Raw genomic sequence first — 23,437 nt, 5'->3', positions numbered from 1 at the left:
AGCTGCTGACAGCAAGCCCTTCCTTCCCACGTCTCCCACGATGCACCTCCCCTCCCCACCCCAGCCCTTCGGCCCTGTTCTGCCAGGAAGGAGGACACACCTGAACTTGACATTGATCTGCCCAAGCTTCTCTCTCTCTGTTTACACACACACACACACACACACAAAATCACATGCTATGGTATTCATGCCTGTGAGGGGTGGGAAAGTGAAAGGCTATAAAAGACATGCTGAGACGAGAGAGAGGACAAAAACTTGAGAAAAAAAAAATTAAGTCACAGAGTAACATCTCCTTTTCTACTTAACATCCCTGACAGTGTTCAATCATGCTGATATGAGCTCTGCCATCCTCTCTGTGTAATACACATTTACCAACACTCTTTCACAGCAGCTGTTATTAGCCTTACTGGGTCAGTGCACGTGTGGCCGTGGGTCAGGCGGCGTGGCCATGCTAGTGCGTGTACTGCACAGCCAGATTCTTCAAGAGTCACAGCCTCAAGAGGAGGAGGAAAGACCTGAACACATATAATAGGCCTGTTGTTGGAGGGACGGAGGAGAGAGGAGGAGAGAAAGGGAGTGGGAACGAGTAAGGAGGACTGAAAACATGGCTGGATCCGATTTCAGCCTGCATGCCAGGTCCAGCCAGAGCTGTTGGCACACTGTCCTGCTCAGAGTGTTCCTGGTCCACCCGCTCAGCTCATGTGCAATCGCAATTAATTCTGCTCAGTTGATACAGCAATAATAAAATGAATAGCTTCATACCTGGGAGGAACACATGCAGTCGAGTAGTGCGTCTTTAGTAATAAATGTGTTAGTAAATAAGTGACCCTATAACTGAAAGCATTTTTTGTTAGTACAAGTTGATCCACGCGCAGACCTGTGTACCTATTTTTACAGTAAGAAGCTGGATGTAAGGAGCAGGAGTACAGGTAGAACTAGCCTGAAATAAAAATAAGCATTGAGCTGCCAACTGGGATGTGCTACTAAATCTGGGCTTCAATTTGAGCTGTAGTGATGGATAGCTAATGAGAAAGAAAAATCTATCCAGTACAACAGCAAAATACCACAGACACCGCTGATTGCTAACTCCCCGCGTAGCTGAGATAAGACAGGAAAAAAACAGAAAAAGAAAGCGAGGAGTAGACAGCTAAAGGGAGGGAGAGAATGAGAATGAAGGAGTGAGAGCCATAGGAAAAAAAAAAAAAATCACAATGATGACAAGTAAGCGCAAAGACCAACCAGGATTTACTTTCAAAAGAGCCTCCATTGATCTTTTTTGATAGACCTGCAATAAATCAAACCAGATTGACTCACATGAGAATGATGCCTAATCCTTCAGTCAGATCCAGAAGAACTCAAACCAAACCAGCTGTTAATTTAGGCTTTACAAGATAAAGAAGGAGAAATCCAACCTGATGTACCCTAGGGCAGGGGCTTACATCATGTCTGTAAAGCAATCAACTTATTGCCAGTTTGGAGACATAATCAGTGTGTGTGTGTGTGTGTGTGTGAGAGAGTGAGTGAGTGAGTGAGTGAGTGAGTGAGTGTGAGTGAGAGAGAGAGAGAGAGAGAGAGGAGAGGAGAGTGGATGTAGTGGGCCAAAGGTAGAGATGGTATTTGGAGAAACGAATAAATTGGGAAAGTGGACGAAGGAGTTATCTAGAATTCTGTCCCACAGGTTAATACAGGTTACAACAGAGATATGGAAAGATGGACACCATCAGAAAGGGAGGGAAGGAGGAAGTGGAGAGCTTAGGCTAGGTTTCTTGTTTGGACAGCCTGTAATTTCCCAGGAGCTTGGCCCCATGCCCAAAGATAGTGCCACCTCGGTCACGCCTGGGTAACCACATAGAGACCATGTCATAATCAGCCATGCTAATTAAACCCGCTATTTTTGTTTGTGTGTTTTCCTTCTAAACTCCACGCTTCCTCTTGGCGGAAGTGTCGGCTAACGCCATCCAACCCTTACCGGTTACATTTCTAATGTCTTTTTCAGCTCCACATCCTGTTTGTGTCTCAGATAAATGACAGATGATGGAGACAGACACAGACAGAAAGCGTAGGAGAGAGAGTAAGAGAGATGGGAAGGAAATGTACAATAATCACAAACTCAAACAAACCAACAAACACATTCATTAGGGTGCATATTCTTGTCTTTAATGGCTCTCTTTTCTAGGAGCAACAAGATCTGAAATCCGATTCCAGATGACCAGAGCCTTTCACTCAAGTTCTGAAGGGCTCCTGAAAAAAAGCAGGCTTGTAGCCTCTGGAAAGTGTCCAAGGGAAGCTGTGGCTCACGAGTCAAAACAACGGTTCACGTGAAATCGAGAGATAAAGCAGGAGCCCTCACCCCCTGCCTCTCCACACCCTTCTGGATACACAGGCTGCACACAGGGATCACTTGGACTTTGGATGTCTGCTCTGTTCCAACTAAACTCATGCTAAATAAGCCGGTGGGTTTTACCATGCATACACATCCATGTACAGGAGAGTGCCAGTTTTGCTGCACTCTGTTACACATGCTATCTTTAGTTCTGCACTGAAGCACTTCCTCTCACCCCTAACCCCCTCCTTCCCCTGGTGTAATGGGATCACACTACCTAGCCCTATGCCTCATCTTCCCTCCTCCTAGCCCAAGCACAGGGTCGCACTTTTAATTACACAGAAACAGTAATCCCACCAGACAGATGGCAAACAGGCCAATTCCCAGTGACTGGACGTCCAATTGATTCATTACCAATGATTTTTTGCTAAATTCTAGCCAACACAACAATGTTACAGAACAGGATTTGCTTGACAGCCTCGTGAAAGCAGATGTGCCCTCTTAACCAGCATCTGTGACAGAAATCAAGAAGGCGTGAAGAAATAGAAGAACAGACTAGGCTCTGTTTCAAATGAAGAATAATATAATCAGTGAAAACAAAAGTACACCATTTTTATCCCCCCAAAAAGGCCTGAGTCTGACTGAGCCATTCGGAGCAACTCAGTGTGGTAAACCACATATCAAGTGAAAATGAGAGGTGACAGTGATGTTCTTTTCTTAAAAGAGGGAACGTGTTTAGTTTATGGGTTTTATTCAGCACTGTGGTTTTTCTTTCGGGAGCATCCCAGGAATCTACTTTTTCCTTGAAAACCCAGCAACAAGCTTGAGTCTTTAGCCTTCCATTGCCAAAGTTCCAGTCATCCTCCACCACTCCCTCTGCCACTGGCTTCGGTCAACAATTAGTGGCCGTTTGTTCCAGCATCTCAGACCACAGCTCCAAGAGGGCTAAACTATGCAACTTCCCTATCAAGCCCTCAACATAAATTCACTCGGTGACACTGTCTGAATGGCAAGAACCATCAGTGCCAAAATCGAAACAATACCTCTGCTGGTGACAAGAACTTTGACTCCAATGCTTAACCATCGTGGTTATACATGTCAGTGCTCATCTGAATGCCTTCCAAAATAACGGCAATAAAAATATTTGGAGCCTGTCTTCTCTGGCATACATTTGGCATACATATCTGAATGGTCACCTGTCATGTTGCTTGGTGTTAATGAATCGCTGATTGGTGCATGTTCTAGCCAAGCCCCTGGGTATCATGTTTCATGCAGGGAGGCCGGACTTCATGCCGCTGAGGCGAGCAACTCCTCAGCCTTGCACCAGAGCAATAAATCTGTCCCAACCATCAGAGGGCATGTTACGATGCAGCACTACACTAACATCTATCCGTTTATAAAGCACAACATGGCAATGAAAACATTCTCGCTTTGATATTCTAGAGCTAAATCTGCTGTTATTGTCCCTTATCCTGCAGACGCCTTAGGGCCATATGCACTATAGCTTTGCCCTTTAGCCCTGCAAGTCAAATTATTTTAAGACAGTCTCATGTTTGAATCCATATAGAATGGCTGGTTAAAACATTTGTCCCATCTTCGGCTCTAATAAGACTGCCAGCCTCCTCTTAAATGGAAACACTTGTGTGAAGAGGCATGTTGATCACTGTAAACTGATCTGACAAATAGGAACGTTCATACAGGAAAGTCCGAGCTATGTTTTTCTGTCTGTGTTGGACAAGGAATTCCACTCAGCAGTTGTCTTGTACCAGAGTATGTGAGATAGAAATGGAAGGAGCAGATATCATTCCAACTACAGAACCTCCAGAGAATGGTTTGGCTTCCAAAGAAAGTGCAAGGTGAAGATCTGGAATATTTTCTGGCATGTCTGGTTAAGCAAGGAGTTCCTAGTATATGCAATTGGGATAAAAGGCAACTTCCTGTGGAAAGCACAGAGCAGGGAGAAAGCCGGAAATTGCTCTCAAATCCATCTGGCTACTGAAATGAAAGGCTTCTGAAAATAGTCCAGGATCTTGGGGAGGTCTTTTTGTTTCTGTAGAGATATCATATATCATACATATAAGGAATGTGTCTAGTGGTCATCAGCATTATGTCTGTTCACACTTAAGTAGTATTAAGCTGACCACAAAGAGCAACATGAGTGCAGAGAGGTCTCCCAGGCCTCTTGGACTCAGACCTCAGAGGTGAGCATTTGAAGCCGTGGGCCACACAGCAACTGTGAGCAGGCTGATTGGCCAGCTGCCCAAGCCAGCTCTCATTTCTTGACTTCACCACCAGAGAGGTATATAGTCAAGTGACAACAGACAAACCTGGCTTGGTCTCCAAAACAGAAGCCTCCTAAGCATGGGTCATGGTACACAATGCTTTAACCTCTCCTGGTCTCATACCTTAGCCATGCGTGTAGTGTTTGGTGATGGCAAAAACCTACTATCCTGCCACCAATTTTGTGTCTCCCCTATTTGAAAAAACTGTGGCTCAACCTGTGTCCATAATCTGTAATGCAACGCCTCTTCCCTCTTGCTTCCCTGTGCTGTGCCCCCTGAGTTTGCATACTGCTCAACTTGTGTAACTGTCAAGTGGTTTTCCCCCACAAGACATTACATGTTCAAAACATACTGAACACAACTGATAAAATCGTGGTTTGGAAGACAGAGGGGTGTAATATGCCATAACAAAAGAATAAAATTCCACTGTTTACATAAAGAAAAGAAAAACTCGAAAATAGTTTTATTATCTTCAAAAAAAATTAAGCTTTTTTTTTTTTTTTCCCGGGAATACCCCTGTTCCCAAATATGAGAACAATGAGATAAATGAGATCATAAAAGTGGTGTTGGTTTCCAGCAAGGAGCAACTGCACACAGCATGAACTTTGTTGTCCTGCAGTAAACAGCAGTATGCAGCAACTGTAACTTAATCATAAACTGTAGAAATTTCACATAAAATGTTACTAGGTTGCCTTGGCCCTGGTTCACCACAAAACTGTCCCCTTGACCTGCTTTCTTCTTTCACTTCAACCTCATCTCCAAATAAAGTGTGTTACTGAGGTGAGTAGAATGAGTGTGTGAAGGTTTAGGCTGCAGAGTGCAGCTGTGTATGGTATGGAGATGCAACTGTTGAGGCTGCTCAATAGGCGGCCCACAAGGAACACTTTGTCCTCCCTGCCTCATTTGCACGGAGACGCCACCTTCCTGCACTCAGTGTATCTTTTTGTCACTTCAGTGCTCCGGGTCCATTTGTATTATCCACTGAAATGGCAGGAGAAGTAGTGATAGCAAAATAGGAGGGATGTGAGGGGGAGGGCAGGTCCAAAGAAATCAGGGCTCCAACAACACAACCCCACTCCCCCATTTAGACATACACAACCATCCAGGCTTTTGCACACCCCTGACTAATGTGCTCCGACACTCGTACATCACCCGCAAATTGGCCAAATGAATTAAACACGGCCCCTGCTTAGCGTTACAGGCTTTAAATAGATTTTCCCTTTCCAGGTCTGCCCAATAATTGCATTTATCCATCTTGTTGAAGCACGGTTTACACACTTGCTAACATCATGCCAATCCAGGCTACATTTTCTGCTCCACTGGCAGGAGTGGGGGTGATTTGTCATTGGATCACAACAGGTCATTCAAACAACAATTAGTTGATTCCCCCGTATGTCAATGTCTACCTCTCCAGTAGGCACGGTCTTGGTGGAGCAAAGGGGACTTCTATCTATTTCGTCCTTGCTCTGTCTTAACACAGCCTCCATTGCTTTGCTTAGTGAGATGAATTGAGCTTAGCTGTACTTCAATATCAATCAGCTAAACCACTAGGCTCTAGCAAACACCATCCTGAGGAGTAAATGGAGCCTGCAACTATGGATCCTGACTGTGCAACTTTCAGCACTGCCAAAAAACAAAGACAAACCTGCACAAACAAATGCAAGCCTGTGCATACACAAAGGCAAGAGCACACACACACACACACACACAGACATATACTCAGGGCTTGTGGCTAAACTGCAGTAGGGGTCAACTCTACACTCTTGAGTGTTTGAACAGTAGTGCATTAGACACTGTGAGGGCCGCAGGACAATTGAGCTATGTAAACACTGAGAACTTCCTTCCCTGCAGCCATTCAGGCCTATACAGAGACAGCCCACTGTTTAAACAGCTCTGAATTCCACAGCACACTCACTACCAGACATCTGCTCTCTGTGGTACCGGGCCTGGGACTGAGCAGGAAAGTCGACTGAGGACTTATCATCAGCACTAAACAAAAGCACGCCTCTGAGTTACCACGTTCTTACATCTAGGTCATACAAGAAATCAAAAAGCTACTGTACAAGTATTAGCACACAAACTTTTAGCTAGCTAAGAGCATGAAACCAGGAACTTAGCCTCCAACCTGAAATCCGGCCACTCGACGCCACTCATTATGACAAAGCAGGCAATTTATCTAGACTGATATTTGAAAAATGCAAAGTGTGACGGCTCATAAAGATAGAGAAGCAGTAAAGCTGCAGATAAAGAAAAGCTGCGTTCTAAAGGCCACGCTGATGAACGGAACACTGCCAAGGTCACATGACTCTGGGTGGCGTGTCTAAATCTGTCCAGCGTCCAAAGCCAACAGCCCCAGGTCAGGATTAGGCCCTCTTTCCTTATAAATCACTCCTGTCTCATCACTCACTCTTTTGCCTCTGTCAGATAGGCAGCGAAAAAAACAGATTACTATTTACTATCAGTGACAGACGCTCATCATCTCTGTTAAATGCGACGAGCCGCTGGATTACACACCTACTCTGTCATTGTGACGAGTCTCACACCCTCGAGATGAGAGCGCATCATTACAATCTCACTCCACATCATTGAACACCGCCTAATGTCTAGTGAATTCTGTGTACCCTCAGGCCGGGCGACCACTGATACACATCCATTCAGTTGTCCTCCAATTGGAATGTAATTGTCAGTTCAACATAGGAAGTCAATTCTCTACGTTTTTGGAATTGTGTTTATATTACTGGAATTTTTCTTCCTTGAACTTTTGCATGGCTCTCTGATGAGAAGCATTTCCCGTTTACATTAAGGTATATTAATCTAAGTACCTAGCTCGAATAAATAATAGAAAATCAGTACAGCATAAAGAAAGTAAAATGCTAATCATATAAAATGTTATCTATATTGTACAATAGACTGAGATTTCTGAATACATCAACGCTATCTCTAAGACTGCAGGTGAGCTCCCATTTCATGCCTATAATTTAGGAATATCTGTGCTTATAAATGCATTATCTGTGACTGCATGACAAAACTTCACCAGGGAGATTCATTTGTGTTTAAAAAAAAAAAAAAAAAGAAAACCACATATTTAACATATATACATCATGGTAATATTTCTCCACTATTCCATAAAATAATAAATGTGTACTTTTCCTATCCTTGAGAAGCACTTCCTTTCGCTTTTTTTCACATACGAATGCAGTTTCTTGTATAAATGCAGCTAAAGAATTAGCTCAAAAAAAGGGAAAAAAGAAAAAAAAAAAAAAAAAAAAAACAAGGTTTAAAAAAAATAATTGTATTTGTATATACGTTCACACTCTTAGGACCTTCATCTGAGCTTAACCGCCAGCAATTAAAAGTTTAATTAGAAGATTAAAACTACACAGCATGAGTGTTATCATCTATTATTTTGTCAATTGTGTTTCACCAATCCAGAATGCTCCCAAAGTATCTGCAGGAATTAGTGCTGATAATTGGAGCAAACAAGATTTTACCTTCCACAATAGAAAGACTCCAGAATCAGAATTTACAATCGGAACACTGAACTCGTCTGCTGATCCCAAATTAGCCAAATTCTCTTATCAAAGAGAAACATTTCACATAATAAACAGGCCTAAATCCTCAACAGAATCGTTTCATGCAGGCCGCAATAACACAAACATATGCACGCTTCTCCCTCTTTCATTTTAAAAATATAAAATATTTAATATAATATATTTGAAATATAAAATCATATAAATAATATTTTTAAAATATTGCTATTAACTGAAGAGAAAATGGCAGCACAACAGAAATATTTGAGCTTGGAAAACTGTAGTTTATGTTACACACTCATTCTTAAAGGTGTGTTCTGAACTTTGACACTGATTGCCATTACCTTTAACATTTTGGTAATGAAAGTACAGTGAAATCATCACAGCAGCATGCACGCATATATACGCAACAAACATACACACAGTAACACAAGTGCAAACTTGGTCACTCTATCATTTGTCATAAAAAGGTTTGAGGGAGAATCCTTTCCAACAGAAATCATGTCAGTGTGTGTGCACTTTGGCCGAGAGTGTTCTAATTCAAACAAAAAGCCCAGCGCCACTGAATTCCAGAGTTACTTCACTCTGAGCAGCCGTTCTGATGACGAGGCCCGGGTCAGGAGGAGCTAATAAACACAGTGAACGGGCCGATTCACTAAAAGAGGAGGAAAGCCACACACATGGCTTGTCCATCAAACAAGGCTATAAACTTGTCACCTCCCTGCCCGTCTTTTCTCGGCCCTGCTGTGTTTTTTCTCTCTTTTTTTTAACGTAGATAAATGCAAGGCCTCAGGGCTCTATTGTTTGGACATCTAACCAGGAACTGTGGCCGCTCTCATTGCCCCAGCATTAGCAGCAATTATGCACCCTATTCAGGCAGTCTTTGTGCGTCTCCTTCCCCATCATCCACCCTCGGCCCCTCCACAGCAGGCACACCGGCCACTGGCCTTCCCGCTTTTCTTAGCCTCCCTGCCCCCTCCACACCACTGCTGCACGGACTAACTACCTCACACAGCTTCGTCTAAAAGGATTCACTACTGCAGCCTGAGCTTACGAGATATTACAAACAGAACAGCATTAGTCATATGTTATCTTGCTTGGTCAAACATCATCTTGTAATAGAGGATATCAGTATATGATTAGATTTATCATTGATTTATCTTTTTATGATTGGTCATATCATTGATTCATCAACCAATGATGCATCATATTAAGAAACATAACTTCACAATGACAAACTGTGTGTGTGAATGTGTATATTGTATATTTTATATATATAAAAATCATATATAAAATCATTAACAATTGTTAAAAATTACAATATAAATTCCCCAGAATGCTAATTCCTCCTAATTTTCACATTCCTACTAAACAAATACTACCTAATAACTTCCAAAAAAATCAATTATTTCTAAAATCCCTGTTTCTATTCTAACCAGTGAACTAGTCTACAGAAAGCTTTCAGCACTGTAGAAAAAAAACCCCTGTAGTTTTTGTTTTTTTAAACATGTTCTTGATATACTGTTGCTGCTGCAAAGTTTTAACACAAAACAAATTTGCACATAGCGATCAAATCAGCATGAGCGCTGTGTGTGAACTGCATTGTGCACATACACATGTGAGGCACAGAGAGAGAGAAAGTGGGAGAGAATAATATGATTTCCATGTTTTGGGAGCCCCGCGCAGTGTGGGCCAGCAGGAGGACTATATTTACCAGATGACAAAAGTTGCATTCCAGATGTACAGTGCAATCTTTGTGCTGAACTTTATGGAAATGAATGGTGGACAAGAGGGGGCTGGGTCAGCAACACACAGCTGCTAAGGCTATGCTGTTCCATGAGACCTCAAATTTACAACGGCTACAGCTTCGCATTTATCAGGCGCGGGACAGCGCCACGCTCACTGCTTTACAAACACACACTTAAGAAATATAACACACAATATTATTTATGACTGTGGCATTTTTTTAGAATATTCTAAAATGGATTTTTACATCCATTATTTTCTGAAAAGGATATAATTGTCTGAAAAGGATATAATTACAAGATGGTAATTATATCAAGATTCTAATTCATGACACTGTTCTTAATACTGCTCAGAAGAATTTAGATCATACTATAAACATATAAAACACATTAAAACACAGTATTTAACAAAACTAAATACACAAACAACTCCACGCCACTTTCTACACAAAAGATGCAGCCCACCAAATTCGCCATAAGATAACTAAACCCAGAAAGCACAAGCACACAAAAAAAACTCAATAAATATTTACAGGACTAATCTTTTCCATTCATTCACCAGGCGTTAACAAAACCTTACTGTACACACTCTCTCCTTCTCTCTCTCTCTCTCCCCCCCTCTCTCGCACTCTCTCCCCTACATCTGCGATTCATTGACTTTACAATTTACCACATGTCGAGATGGGAGAGGTCGAGACTCCATCTGAATCACGGCACAAATATGCGAGTGATTTATTGTTTTAAAAAACGTGGGCCGATTTAGTGCAACTCCACTTTTCCTGCGCATTACTCCTATTGGCAGACCATGAACAATTACAGTTTGGACTAATTAAGGCCTGAGAATGTGCTGTGTGCCACTAATGTCTCGCAGGCCCCAATTTCAGCTTAATGCTGCCAAACTTTGCTCCCTGACTTAACTCCCTCAAATCCAAAACAGACTGCACTTTTTTGTGGCTGTTTATCAAGCTCGAGCAAAATAGCACATCGTTTCTGTCATGCGTGGGTCGAGAGACCGGGAGGAGGAGAAGAAAAGAGAAAAGGACAGGGGGAGACAAGAACAGAGAGACTTTGCTTCTGCCATTCTTTATAAACAAAAGTGATTTGCAAAACAAAAGGATGGCAACCTTCTAAATAAACTGAGAGTGTGTTTTGCGGAGAGCAGCACAAAACCCGGCCGCGTCGCTGGCTGAACCCCCCGCGGACAGCAATTAGGAGCCATCAACATGTAAAGCCAATTTGATAAGGTAGGAGTCTATCCCCCTAAATCCGCATTAAACTATCTTTTGCCCTTCACATGACAAGCTATTCACTGTGGCAGCACAACACACATAATCCATGAGATATGGCATTATGGGCTAGGTATTAATAAAATGGTTAGAAAGATATTGTCAGGGTTTATTAAAATTTGTCTATCCACTATCGCACAAAGGACTCGCACACATGCTTTTTTAGCACAATAAATTCCTTCAAAACAGCTCACATTGAAATTGTTTAACTTGTTTATATACTAGACAATGAAACAGTTTTTATAAGTTATAATATGCAGTTATTATTATTATTATTATTATTATTATTATTATTATTATTACTATTTAAACAACAGATTGGGAGCAATCCACTACATTAAAAAAAAGAAACAAAGAGGGGAAAATGGAAAAAGAAAAAAGGGCAGATTGTGAAATCAATCCACATGTCAGGCTTGCTGTGGAATTTCAGAGACCATCTTTTTCTTTACTCATAAACGGAGCAGAGGACACTGGCTGTTGCAGGTTTTCCCCTTATTTTATTCCTGGCTCTTTTTTTAAAAAAACTGCACATAATTATACATTGAAACCCGAAACCCTTGCCAAAGGTCTGCAGGCCTGAGGAATTATGGGGCCAGGGGTGGCGTCAAATATCTTAACATTCATAAGTCGCAGAGGCAGTAAATAAACCCAGAGGATTTACAGGCATAAAGCCCCTGGTCTGCACACTGCCTCGAGTCGGCCTCTGCCTGCTTCTTCACGCAGACCCGCCGAGGTGAAATGTTCCCCTACAGCAGCCCGCATAACCAGCCGCCTTTAAAACCACATACACACAAACGCATGCACGCGCACACACACACACACACGCACATGCACACAGGCCACAGCCGTGCATATGCATACCGCTGACCTGCTCCAGCCGCGAGGGCTGACTGGCTACTCGAGCAGATCAGCACTGAGTGAGACGGAGCATTCACACTGGCCATGTAGCGTCATGTCAAATTTCTAAACGCCACCTAATCATCATAGAGATTTTGAGGCCGGGCTTGTTGGAAAAACAAACTTCCCGTTATTATGGCCCTCCGAGGTCAGACTAATTCAAGTCCTCCTCCCCCTTTCCGCACACACTCAAACACAAGCCCAGGAACAGGCATTTCATCACTATTGCACGAGTCTGCTGAGGAAGAATCAGCTGACACAAGCAAGGCATCCAAATATTCTAAAGATTGTCACATTTCAAATATAACCCTTAATTCTGCAGCCTTCCACACAGCTGACTCTCACTAACACATTACATCATCCGTCAGAGCTGTAAATTTGCCTTAACCTAAAACAGAGGGCCAAGAAATAAGCTGATTTGTACAATTGTAACCAAAACAATGCTGCATTTAATTCTGCTGAATGCAAGTAAAAACACGGGGTGAACTGCAGAGATGCACGGCACGACGAGAGCTCAGCACCGGCCACTCAGAAAAACGTTCTGTAATAAAGCCTTAACAGCATCAGAGCCAGTTAGCAGGGTTCAGCTCTGTGTGTTTGTTAAACAGAAAGACAGCTAATCGATGCTCAGGTGAATTATTTATACTAGACTTAAGTAATGCGTTTGTGAATACAACGGCTTTCAACTTCAAAGTGGCGCGGGGAGGATGCCCAGGCAACACACAGGTAGCGGAGCTCACAGAGCGAAGGAGAAAGAGGGAAACAGCGCGAGAGTGACAGATAGAGAGAGAATGTAAAACTGATGCACTAATAATCGTGGACTGCTACTGCTATAGCTCACAGTCACTAAGCTATAACAATAAATTAAACCAAACACTATAAGCAAAAAAAAAAAAAGAAAAAGAAAAGACATGTATCTACATAGGAATACAGGTAAATTGGTGCATTATATCTATTACAATCTACAGAGAATAAAAGGATATAATGTCTGATGGACATTGCAAATCATAGAATGATCAGAGATAAGATGTTACAGGAACATTTAGGACATGATCAGCCTCGTCTTCAACAGCATCCCTCTCTATCTGCACTATCTATCCACTGCCTCTACAAACACCAGAGACACAGCAAAAAAGGGCCCACACATAAAGCATTTTTATAAGTGGCCATAAACTTATTGTGTATTGGATACATATGTGTGTGTGTGTGTGTTTCAGTATAAACGAAAGTGCACGTTCCCTGCCACTGGTTTGGTATTACACTCCTGACGAGTTCTGTGAGTACAAGAATGGTGGAAAGAAGACACCGTGATATGAAAACAATATTCAACAAAGATGTAGCTTTTGTGAAGCATGGTGGCACTGGCTATGCACTGACACACACACACACACAATACTGAAAAAAAAAAACCCCACACTATGCCTCATTAAAATATTCACCACACAGCGTTTAAAATACCATACACGCATCACAGCTTTTATGTTAATATTTTATACAGGCTTTTTTTATTTAGTTAGTTTAAATGCAGTTTCAAATTTTAGTTTAAACTAAACACTAATAATTACAAGCAATAAATAGAAATCAATATTATATTGTTCAGTTAGCCAGTTTCATAATATCCAGGCTTTTGTGTAAACCATATAACATGAGACTGGTGCATGTCACTATTACAAAAATAAAATAAATACCAGCTGTTTATTAACTTAATTGCCCTGTTAAAGCAACACTAATGTCCTCTGGGACGAGGAAGTGCACTGGGAAAATTTGTAGAAATGCATAATTATAATCAAGATTTTAAAAATAAATTAATTAATAATAATAATAATAATAATAATAATAATAATAATAATATAAATTAGGTGTATTTACATACACACACTGCTTTACAAATACACTGCATGTGAATAGTTGAATATTTGAATTTAATTCTTTTATCACAGATCACTTCTTGTAAATTGCTGTCAATACAAACATAAATGTTTTATGTGCTGTGCATATTTTATGCAAATGTTTACTCACATCAAATGTTTTCATTAAGTGCTTCTATTTCCCTTGGCTCTTGTTTATAATGTGCATGCATTATGACTTCACATCTTCCCCTGCTCGCCAGATGTGCTAATAATAATAATAATAATAATAATAATAATAATAATAGTTGTTTGAGACTGCATGCAGTAATATTAAAGGTGGCTCTCTGGATGCGGCCTCATTCTGCACGTGGCTGAAGAAATGAAATTCATTTCCAGATTAAAAGCTCAGACACACAGCAGCCCTCAGTCATTTACACCGCATAGCCACTCTTCTCCTCTATTATAGTGATTTAAACACTCAGGTTGTGTTTGGTGTTTTGGAGCAGGAGTGTGAGAGAGTGTGTGAGAGAGAGTGTGTGTGAGGAAGAGCTGTACGGCTGTTAGCTTTAGCTTTAACATGAGGAGTGTAAAGCCGCTGTACAGTAGCCGGATCACATCACGGAAAAGTCGCCCAACTCCTGAGTCTAGGTTTGAGCGCTAACTTTCCTAGCAGGACAGCTTTCTGTTCCGACCTCACCTCTGCGCTGAAGTGTGTTTCACTCGTGTGGAGAAGAAAGTGAAAGTTTTTTTAAATTTTTTTTAAATAAAACAAAAAAGGGCACTTACTGTGCGCGCCGTCGGTGAGAGGGATCCGTTGGAGAGGTAGGGGCTGGTCAGGTCGGGGATCATTATAAATGGATAGCCCGGGTACGGGGGGCTCTTGAACAGCCCTCCATCTTGCCTTTTCGCAGCTAACATGGCGGGGGGAAAGAAGAAAACTTTCTTAGGGAGCGTCAAGGGGGGAAAAAAAACCATTTTAAGCGTATTATAAGCAAGGCGGTATGCTTCTGTTGGTGTAGAAAAAGCTAAAACACAAGGTCATTTAGAGAAAAGAGCGACTCACCCTCCTCTAAACTTTCTCTTGTTTTGTCTCTGAAAGTTTCGGCTCTAGGCGGAGGCCGTCTTTCCGCCTTCAAATGCAGCGACACGGCGAGCGTTGAACACAGCACAATGGCAACACGGTTAGCTTCAGTGATCACCGCGGCGATACAGGAGGAAAAAAGTTTCGCTCCTTTACAGAAAAGTGCAAGTAAACTAATGGACAACTGATCCGCGATGTTTTGTCACTTACCTCTGAATCCGAAGAGCTGTTTTGATTCGTTTCTGACTCGTTTACGAGCGAAGATTTGACATCTGCTAAATCCCTTTCTGCAGAGGAGTTCTCTGAAATTTTCTCCTCCTGTTCTCCTTCGTCTTTGAAGGAAATCATTTCATCGTTCGCACCCAGATCGTCCCCTCCACCGCCGTTCAGCTGCGGCATTTTCTCCCGAGCAGTGTTGGGGGGCCAAAACACAAAGTTTTAAACCCTTGATCTCTGTGATCCCGAATCCGAGCTCGAGTTTAGGGTCTGCCCTGGTGTTTCCCAAGGACTGGCGATTAGTACAAAACTAAAAAAAAGGGGAATCTTGGCAGAAAAAGAAGCCGTAGACGGAGCCGAGGCGCTCGGATTGAGTGAGTTGAAGTTGGTCGGAGTGGTTTTCAGTTCAAAGGCGGCGCTGATTGACAGCTAGAGAGGGATGGAAATAGAGAGAGTCTGGATTCGGGATTATTGACAGGGAGAAACACACAAGAAACTAATGAGATTCAAACAGGGAGGGACTTGAAGTGACGTTTTCATAAATAGAGAGGGGCAGGAAAGTAGGGAGGGGGGGAGAGGCTGGAGGAAAGCAGCAGACGAACACAGCAGTTTGAAAAGCGAGGAAGGAAAAGCGAGCTTTGGTGGAGAAGAGCAGAAAGAGAGAGAGAGAGAGAGAGAGAGAGAGAGAAAGCGCGGCCCTGCTTTACTGCTGGAATGACGAGGAGCCGGAAGAGCCGCAGATACACGGAAACTGTGTGTGTGTGTGTGTGTGTGTGTGTGTGTGTGTTAACGGCAATACTGGTTCAAGTGCACAAAGCTGCTTCCTCGTTTTCTCTTTTTATTCTGTACCTAAAAAGACACGTTTATACAGTGATCCGACTACATGTACAATGTGCTGAAAAAAAGATAAAAATAAAACAGTATACAACAGTCTGTAATGACGAATACATTATGAACAATTTCAGTCTAGACTGTTTGATGTATTTAATGAATAAATAAACATGATAATACTACTACTACTACTACTGCTACTACTACTACTACTACTAATAATAATAATAATAATGCATGTGGGCTACAAGGGGATGTTCAGGTGAAAACCTGTTTCACTGTGGGCCTGCAGTGGGATCTCTCAGAGAAGGGTTCTGCAGCTGTAGGACACACAGACACACACACACACACAGCTGGTTGAAGGAGGCTGACCTCCACCCATTAAGAAATAACAAACCGCTGTCTGTTGCCTGGCGTTCCTTTTCAAATAAACTAATAAATAAATAAATAAAAAGATAGATAAATAAATCTTTAACAGGTTCACCCTGGGTCAATTTGTTATAATCAAACTTTTTTTTTTCAATTGCTTCCTATATTTTCAAAATTAAGAAGCTTAATGGAATACTATATGAATTATATCAATAAAATTATATTTTTTAAAATTATTTAGCAATTACAACTAATTATGACTAATTATTAATTCTGTTATTAATTATCTCTCAAATTAATTCATGACACACTGTGCCCTTTCTCCTAACTCACTGATCAATTGTCTTTTCTGAATTTGACGCACCCAAAATAATTAATGCCAGCACAGCATTCACCCGTTTTCGTAGACTCAGCCAGTTCCTGTTGATAGAAGCTCTGCCCAATAAGCTCAGAAACAAACATTCAAGTCAGGCACACAGAAAAAGGTCAAATGGACATCAGAGGGCATAAAACCGTGTTGAACATCCGTGTGATTTGGAGCAGCGCATCATTCCTTTCCAATATTTTATGAAGCAATAAAATCTACAGACTTTGCATTCATACAAAGCCAAACTACACTATAAATGTGATATACAACAGTTATATCAAAATAGTGTTTCATACTGTAAAGCATGTTATACTTGTAGAGGCAGTAAGACTAAAGGATTAAGTATAACAAGTATGCATTATTTCACTTTAAAAAATTAGATACATTATATTAAGCATAGTCAAATCCTGCACATCAAATTCTGTGTTTCATTGCATTTCATAAGCATTTAAAAATAATAATAATAATGTAAGGAGCTGAATTCTGGAGAGAAATCTATGGCTATTTCATAAGTTAAATCTCAGTTAAGTTGTATCTGTGTTGCTTTCTGTCTTAGATATGTCCTTAAACAGGTTCCAGGGCCACTTGAAATTAAATTCTTAATTTTTGTTGTAACTCCAGACAATAATACAGGTAATTTCATCTTTTCAGACTTTCCACTCCGGGAAAGGGGGGGAGGGGTTCAATACCTACTGAGATCCACGTTTCTAGTATCTTGCAAAAGTAGGGCCTGTGTGCAAACAGTTAATTACCCACAATGCCTGAATGTTCCCATACAGCCTGAAATGGCTCTGTTCTTAATTAGCATATTATGGGCTCTGTTGGGCTCTAATGGTCTTCCTGCTTGTTTTCATGGTAACAATATGTGCATTTTAGAAGGTTGTTTAATAGTAACAACAGCTTGATTTATGCCAGATTCCCTCTAAGCTGGACAAATAAAACAGCATAAACTTTTCTGGTTTTAACAAGTGGAACTTGGCATTTAACCTTTTCGCATGTAATCAATTGTAAATTTCCCCATTGTGAGAGCGGCTCTGGTAACCATTTTAGCATTTTTTTCCAAAAGAGTTCAGATAAATTATATCCGGTGAGTAATGACTTGAATATCCACAATTATGCGGTCCTAATAGCTTGTTGCATTTTGTGCCTATAAGACAATAATAGAGGAAATAATTATAGCTTTATACGGTTATGCAAAAATCTCTTTAATGATGTGTTTTTAAAGCAAATGCAAAGAAGGATGCTAATTTCATTATATGAAATTGCCCTGTTTTGCAGTAAATATTGATAAAAAGTAAAAGACAAATTTTTTTTTATTTAAAATTTAAACTATAATGTCATTTGTACTCTACCCTATACCCAGTATATCCATATGAAATGCTATCAGAATCACTATCAGAATATTGATCAGAGCAGGTGAATCACCACAAACCGAAGGTCACGTGAAATTCCCCACAACATTGCATCATGTTTAAAATAAAACATGCGGTTATGTTTGAGGGCAAGTCCCCTCTCCAGACATTAAGTCCAGCCAAGCCTGTGTGTCTCACCCCTGCTGTGTCTCGAATACTGCATAGTGGGAAATATATGAAGCAGAGCAGGATCTGCGTGCCTTTTCCAAAACAAACAGTTTGCTTTTTCATACTTGGATGTGACGGTCATTAATCAGAGGGCTGACCAGCAGCAGAGTAAACATGCAGCCACCTGAGTGTGTGCATCTTAACAGTATGTGTGTGTGAGAGTCAGTATTCATGGCCCATACTGTCTGTGGTCATATGGAATACAGCAGCCAAGTCACACAGACTGAAAAAACTGCCATCAAGTCTACATTACACAGAGGACAGAGAATGAACTCCTGACCTCGGGGTTATCACATAGATACATCATCAGATCGGCTCTCTGTGTCAATTACATGTGCTAATATATTTCACTTCATATATTTGCCATATCCGTATGCAACCTGGTATTGGCGTGAGCTGGATTTTATAATTGTATTTGTTACTAAAGAACTGAAGTGGTTAAATATTAATAAAATATAATAATAATAATAATAATTACTATTTATTTGTTGTTGTGTGTTTGTATGTAGATAGGTCCATGTTTACTGGTTAATTCAGTAAAGTTTTGTAGATTGATGTTTAAGGGCAACAGATAGACTGAGACATAGCACTGTGTCTTTGTGTCTTCCTTTTAACCTGCCATGTTTGCCTGCTTGAATAGTAAACAATGCCACGTCAAAAGCCCTGGATGGGACACATGTGGAAAAGGCATTGCAGTTCTGACCCCACTTTGTGCTGCTGACTAAAAGAGGGCCTTCTTTAATGACGGCCTTGTGTTTTGGGCGAGCCCCGCGCTGTTGTAGGGCCCGCGGCCGATTGTCCCTGGAGAGGCTGAGCACCTCGTCTGTGGAGCTTCTTCCTAAGCCAGACACAAGAACAGCAGGGCCTTTTTTTCTGTACAGAGAAAGAACAGGAAGAACAGTTCAACAACAGCCATAAAAATGTCTCACAATCAACACAGACCAGTGTGGGTGGTGTGTGAATCGGTGAAGGAGTGTGTAAAGGAGGGGAAAAGACACATAAGGTGAGAGGGGAAAAACAGACAGAGATCTATTCACTGCCCTCCATAGGACGTTAATGTGTTTGCTTTTCATTTGTTACATTTCCCTCCTTTCTTCATTAATGAATATTTCAGGTGATCTTTGCTTAACCTGATTGTTCTTTAAAAAGCATGCGTTCACTCCTCTCTTGTTCGGTGTCAGAAAAAAAAAGACTTACTAAAACATAAGGAGTATTACCTGTATCCAATTCAAGATGTACTAAAATAATGCATGGTGAAACTCTGAACAGTGCTGTTTCAGACAATATATCAATGAAACATTGAGAAAAGTGGTCCCAAGACTCAAATCGTATCATCATCATCAGTGGCTCTTAGCCCTTGTTTGGGGGTAAAAACCTGGTATGGTTTTCAGACCAGGGGCCTAATTAAGAAATTATTGCAGTAAAATCAATCTGCCCCACATTTGGCTCTATTTCAGCTACGAAAGCTTCGAGCAAAGCCCAATCAATGCTTATCACAAGGGGGATCAATAGCTGCTTTTCTTTTGCTTTTTAAAAATTTGTAGCTGCAGGTTTTTGAAATACATTTCGATAATTAAGCACAAGTGAATTCTCTTTCTAAGTAAAGTGGAAGAGGTGTTTTTTTTTGTTGTTGTTAGTGTAGTAGATATAGTATTTCCCTTGAGTTAATATTGGTGATACTTTATGCATTGTTGAAACTCTGACATTCAATTTATGGTCTTTTAATGAACATATCTCTACATTTAAAAACAAATAAGAAATACTACATTGAGTGTTTATTTCTCTATATTTGTTTTAGGTACAGTGTACAAGACCTGTTATCCAACATGACCTGTACAAGTGTTTGGTAGTCTCCATCAGAAATATATATCACTATAGTACAAACAGGTCAGAGTCCAAGAACACTATCAAGCTATGACCCTGTTGGAGAGGATTTAATACAGTAAGTTCATACACAAACAGTGTCAGCTAAACCACTCATATTACATTCTCATAATAAAATGTTAATATGCTTTTGAACTTTAACATAGTTGACCTTTAAACTGTGGCAAATATAAGGCTGTATGCTATTAACACTCCTAAACCATTTAAGAAATAAACTCAGGGAAGGAAAAGAGAGGTCAGAGTGCACTTCCCAGGCGTAGTAAAAGCAGAAGTTATTTTTTGGTCATATTAACAGTCAGAGTGAAACTCATTTTCTATTTGGATCATCAGTGCTCTCTTCTCTCTGGGAAATGAAGCTCATGTCCTAGTTGTGTTCATTAACCATCTCCAAAAAGCATCATACGCACAGAGATCAGATCACAGTATATTATATCAATATTAATAAGGAAAGGAAAAGTCCGCTTGTAATTAAGAGAGTCCCTTGGCTTTGATTTAGACCATTACTAACGCCTCTGCATCTTTAGATTAAAAAACCAACCTCTTTTATTTAATAATATTAAATCCCGACATGTATCTTCTAAAAGCTTTTAATAAGACAAAGATAAGATTTGCATCCCCATACAAGTGTCTTTTTCAATTGATTATGAAGCCGCCATTGATGTGTGAGAAATTGATGTTTTCCTCTGTTCTTAAGGGGCTCTAATAGAAGGGGCGGGATTCGAGGAGGAGACTTTGTCACTTTGATCTTCAATCAGGAAAAAATTCCCACTTCTTTGTCAGACTATATTTGGTAAATAACAGTGACAATCCGTGTGCTTTAATAACATGAAATAAAGCGCGATGGAGTGAGGGGAAGCAAAGGTGTGTATGTGTGTAAGAGAGAAATGAGAGCGTGAGAATGACAAAGAGAGAGAGAGAGAGAGAGAGAGAGGGATAAATAGAGAGAGAGAGGGATAAATAGAGAGACACAGGCAGAAAGAAAAATCTGGTTCACTGATTTGTCATTTTGTAACCTAATATTTTAAGGTGGAGTAAAACAAAATTTCAGTCTAATTGAAACAATTTGTACCCTTAAGGATGTCCCCTCTTACGCACATAAGTTACACACACACTTATTGTTATGGTGGTTCAGTATTCAGCCCAATGAGACACAGTGTAGCAGTTAGCATCTGTGTTTCGACTTTATTCGTCCTTGGTGACTCAGGTCTCACAGCACCATCCCAATACACGCATAAGGAATGTCTTGCTACGGCTACCTCACCACCAACCAGCATTATCCTGTATCCCGTTCCACTGCTAAGGGTGATTCCGAGCTCTGCCTCTGTTCATCCACATTTGTGGATCCTTCATTTTCATCCTCTTCCTCCGAGTTCTCAGCAGCTTTGGCCACCTGAAACATCTCCATACTGAATGTGAAAGGTGCAGAGAGAGAGAGAGAGAGAGAAAGAGAGAGAGAGAGAGAGAGGGGCCACACTACTGACAATCTATGGAAACAAAGCCTGGCCAGGAACCTCAGAAGGATTTGACTCACAAATAAAGATGAGAGAAGACAAAGCAGAGAGGAGGGGGAAAGTCTAATGGAACACGGCTTGACAAAATGGCCTCAGTCATCCATGACAATAGAGGCGGACTTTACATTAAGATCAAAAGATAAGATGTAACTGAATGTTATTACAATGAACCTACTGGGTCGACTACATGCCCTAGTCACATATAAGGTCATGCCTGATTTAAAAGTGTACATATGAACAGAATAACAGAATTAAATAACATAACAGTTATTTTATGAAACATAAAATCTGGTATGTAACTAAACCAGATAAAGTGGAGTCAAGGATTTAGAGTTGCCATTAATCCTGGTGTTGCTGTTCACCACAAGAGTTTCCCTGTTAATGTGTTATTGCTGTTCCAAATTCTTCAGTGATGAGAACATTGTGGGATTTGCAGGCCAGCGCAGGAGATGAGCACAAACATAAAGCCAAACAAGATCATTTCAAGATGGAGAGAAAGAAATGCAGAAGTCTGCCTACTGGGGAGCCATGAACAGAGAGATGGGGTGTCAAAAGTTAAAAAAGAAAAGAAAAGAAAAAAAAGAGCTAGCTAGAGAGAGTTGGATGAGGAAAATGGCCAGAGATGGAGTAGTGTGAGATGGGGTGATTGTTGACCAGGTAGACGGAGATCAGGAGGGGAGAGAGAGAAGGAGAGATTGAGCGCAGCGGGGAGCAGCAGGAGCTGGGGGCTGGCTCCAGGCAGTCAGAGAGCACACAGGGATATACTCACACATCAACAATAGCACACTCGATAAAGCCCAATGGAGCGTCCAAACGGATCCGCCTCGGCACTTGTGAGCCAAAATTTCCAAATCTTTACATCCTTTAACAAATAGCAAGACGCCATAGATCCTGCTCAATATCTGCAAGAAACCTTGAAAACAAACTTGAGCTATGCTTCGTTTACTCATCTACTATGTTTTTTTTTTTTAACCCAGACTTTATTTTGCATACAGAAAGGATATCTTTTCCCACAGGCAAAATATCATTTATGAGTTATGATTTAGACTACACAAGTATGCACAGCTGTTGACAGAGATTTAATATTATTATTTTAAAAAAGTGATTTCTGCCTTCTCCTGTACAATTTGCAATCTAGATTTTTACATGCTGTTCCATACTTGAGTGAGTTATTAAAAAAAAAAAAAAAAAAGCAGTGAAAAGTAGTGGGTTTCAGTTTCTGCTCTCCAAGCTTACTGTAGCTCATGTGTGAGCAGGAGACAGACAGCTTTCAGAAAGCTCTGGTAAGGCCAGTGGGCTCGTGTACTCACTCCCAGCTCAGTGAAGCCAGTCCGGTATCCCCCTCTCCAAACTAACTCAACCTAAAAGTGAACATAAGAGAGCCTGTTCCTAGTCTCAGCTCCTAACCACATCTCTAAAAAGCCCAGTTTCAGCTAGGCTACTCCAAACACCATAGACCCCCCAAAGACGGCGAAAGCTGGCAATCTCTCTTCCTGTCCACCTGAATGCAGAGTCATCCAGTGCACATGTTGCTCTTTAAACACCTCAGATTGGGAGGCTCAGTCAGCCTGTCACACACCAAGACTTATCACATTTCCCTCGCCCAAAAAAAGAACAGTTCCACAGCATGTTCTCGGGTGAATGCAGGTCCAGTGAAAAAACAGTTTTAGTGGGACATGGATCAA

General features: G+C 41.0%; 1 protein-coding gene across 23 annotated transcripts in view; it reads right to left on the bottom strand.

The window, feature by feature from the left end:
- tcf7l2 (transcription factor 7 like 2) overlaps positions 1–15,868 on the bottom strand; it is a 75,933-nt gene extending 60,065 nt beyond the window's left edge. For 9 of the 23 annotated variants that reach the window (XR_008302905.1, XM_034309311.2, XM_034309315.2 and 6 more), the window contains exons 1-3: positions 15,205–15,866; positions 14,977–15,043; positions 14,700–14,824 (exon numbers count right to left, since the gene is read on the bottom strand). Coding sequence is in view for 20 of the 23 variants with exons in the window: in XM_034309311.2 (XP_034165202.2) it covers positions 14,700–14,824; positions 14,977–15,043; positions 15,205–15,393 (381 nt within the window). In the remaining 3 variants the exon portion in view is untranslated. Of the gene's footprint in view, positions 1–14,699; positions 14,825–14,976; positions 15,044–15,204 lie in introns of all 23 variants that reach the window. The other 14 variants (XM_026914944.3, XM_026914948.3, XM_026914947.3 and 11 more) reach the window with 4 other exon arrangements.
- Positions 15,869–23,437: the final 7,569 nt, after the last annotated feature.

The sequence above is a fragment of the Pangasianodon hypophthalmus genome, chromosome 12 (assembly GCF_027358585.1).
Source record: "Pangasianodon hypophthalmus isolate fPanHyp1 chromosome 12, fPanHyp1.pri, whole genome shotgun sequence".
NCBI lineage: Eukaryota > Metazoa > Chordata > Actinopteri > Siluriformes > Pangasiidae > Pangasianodon > Pangasianodon hypophthalmus.
Note: the sequence above shows the minus strand (reverse complement) of the source record. Positions and strands in the feature narration are given on the sequence as shown.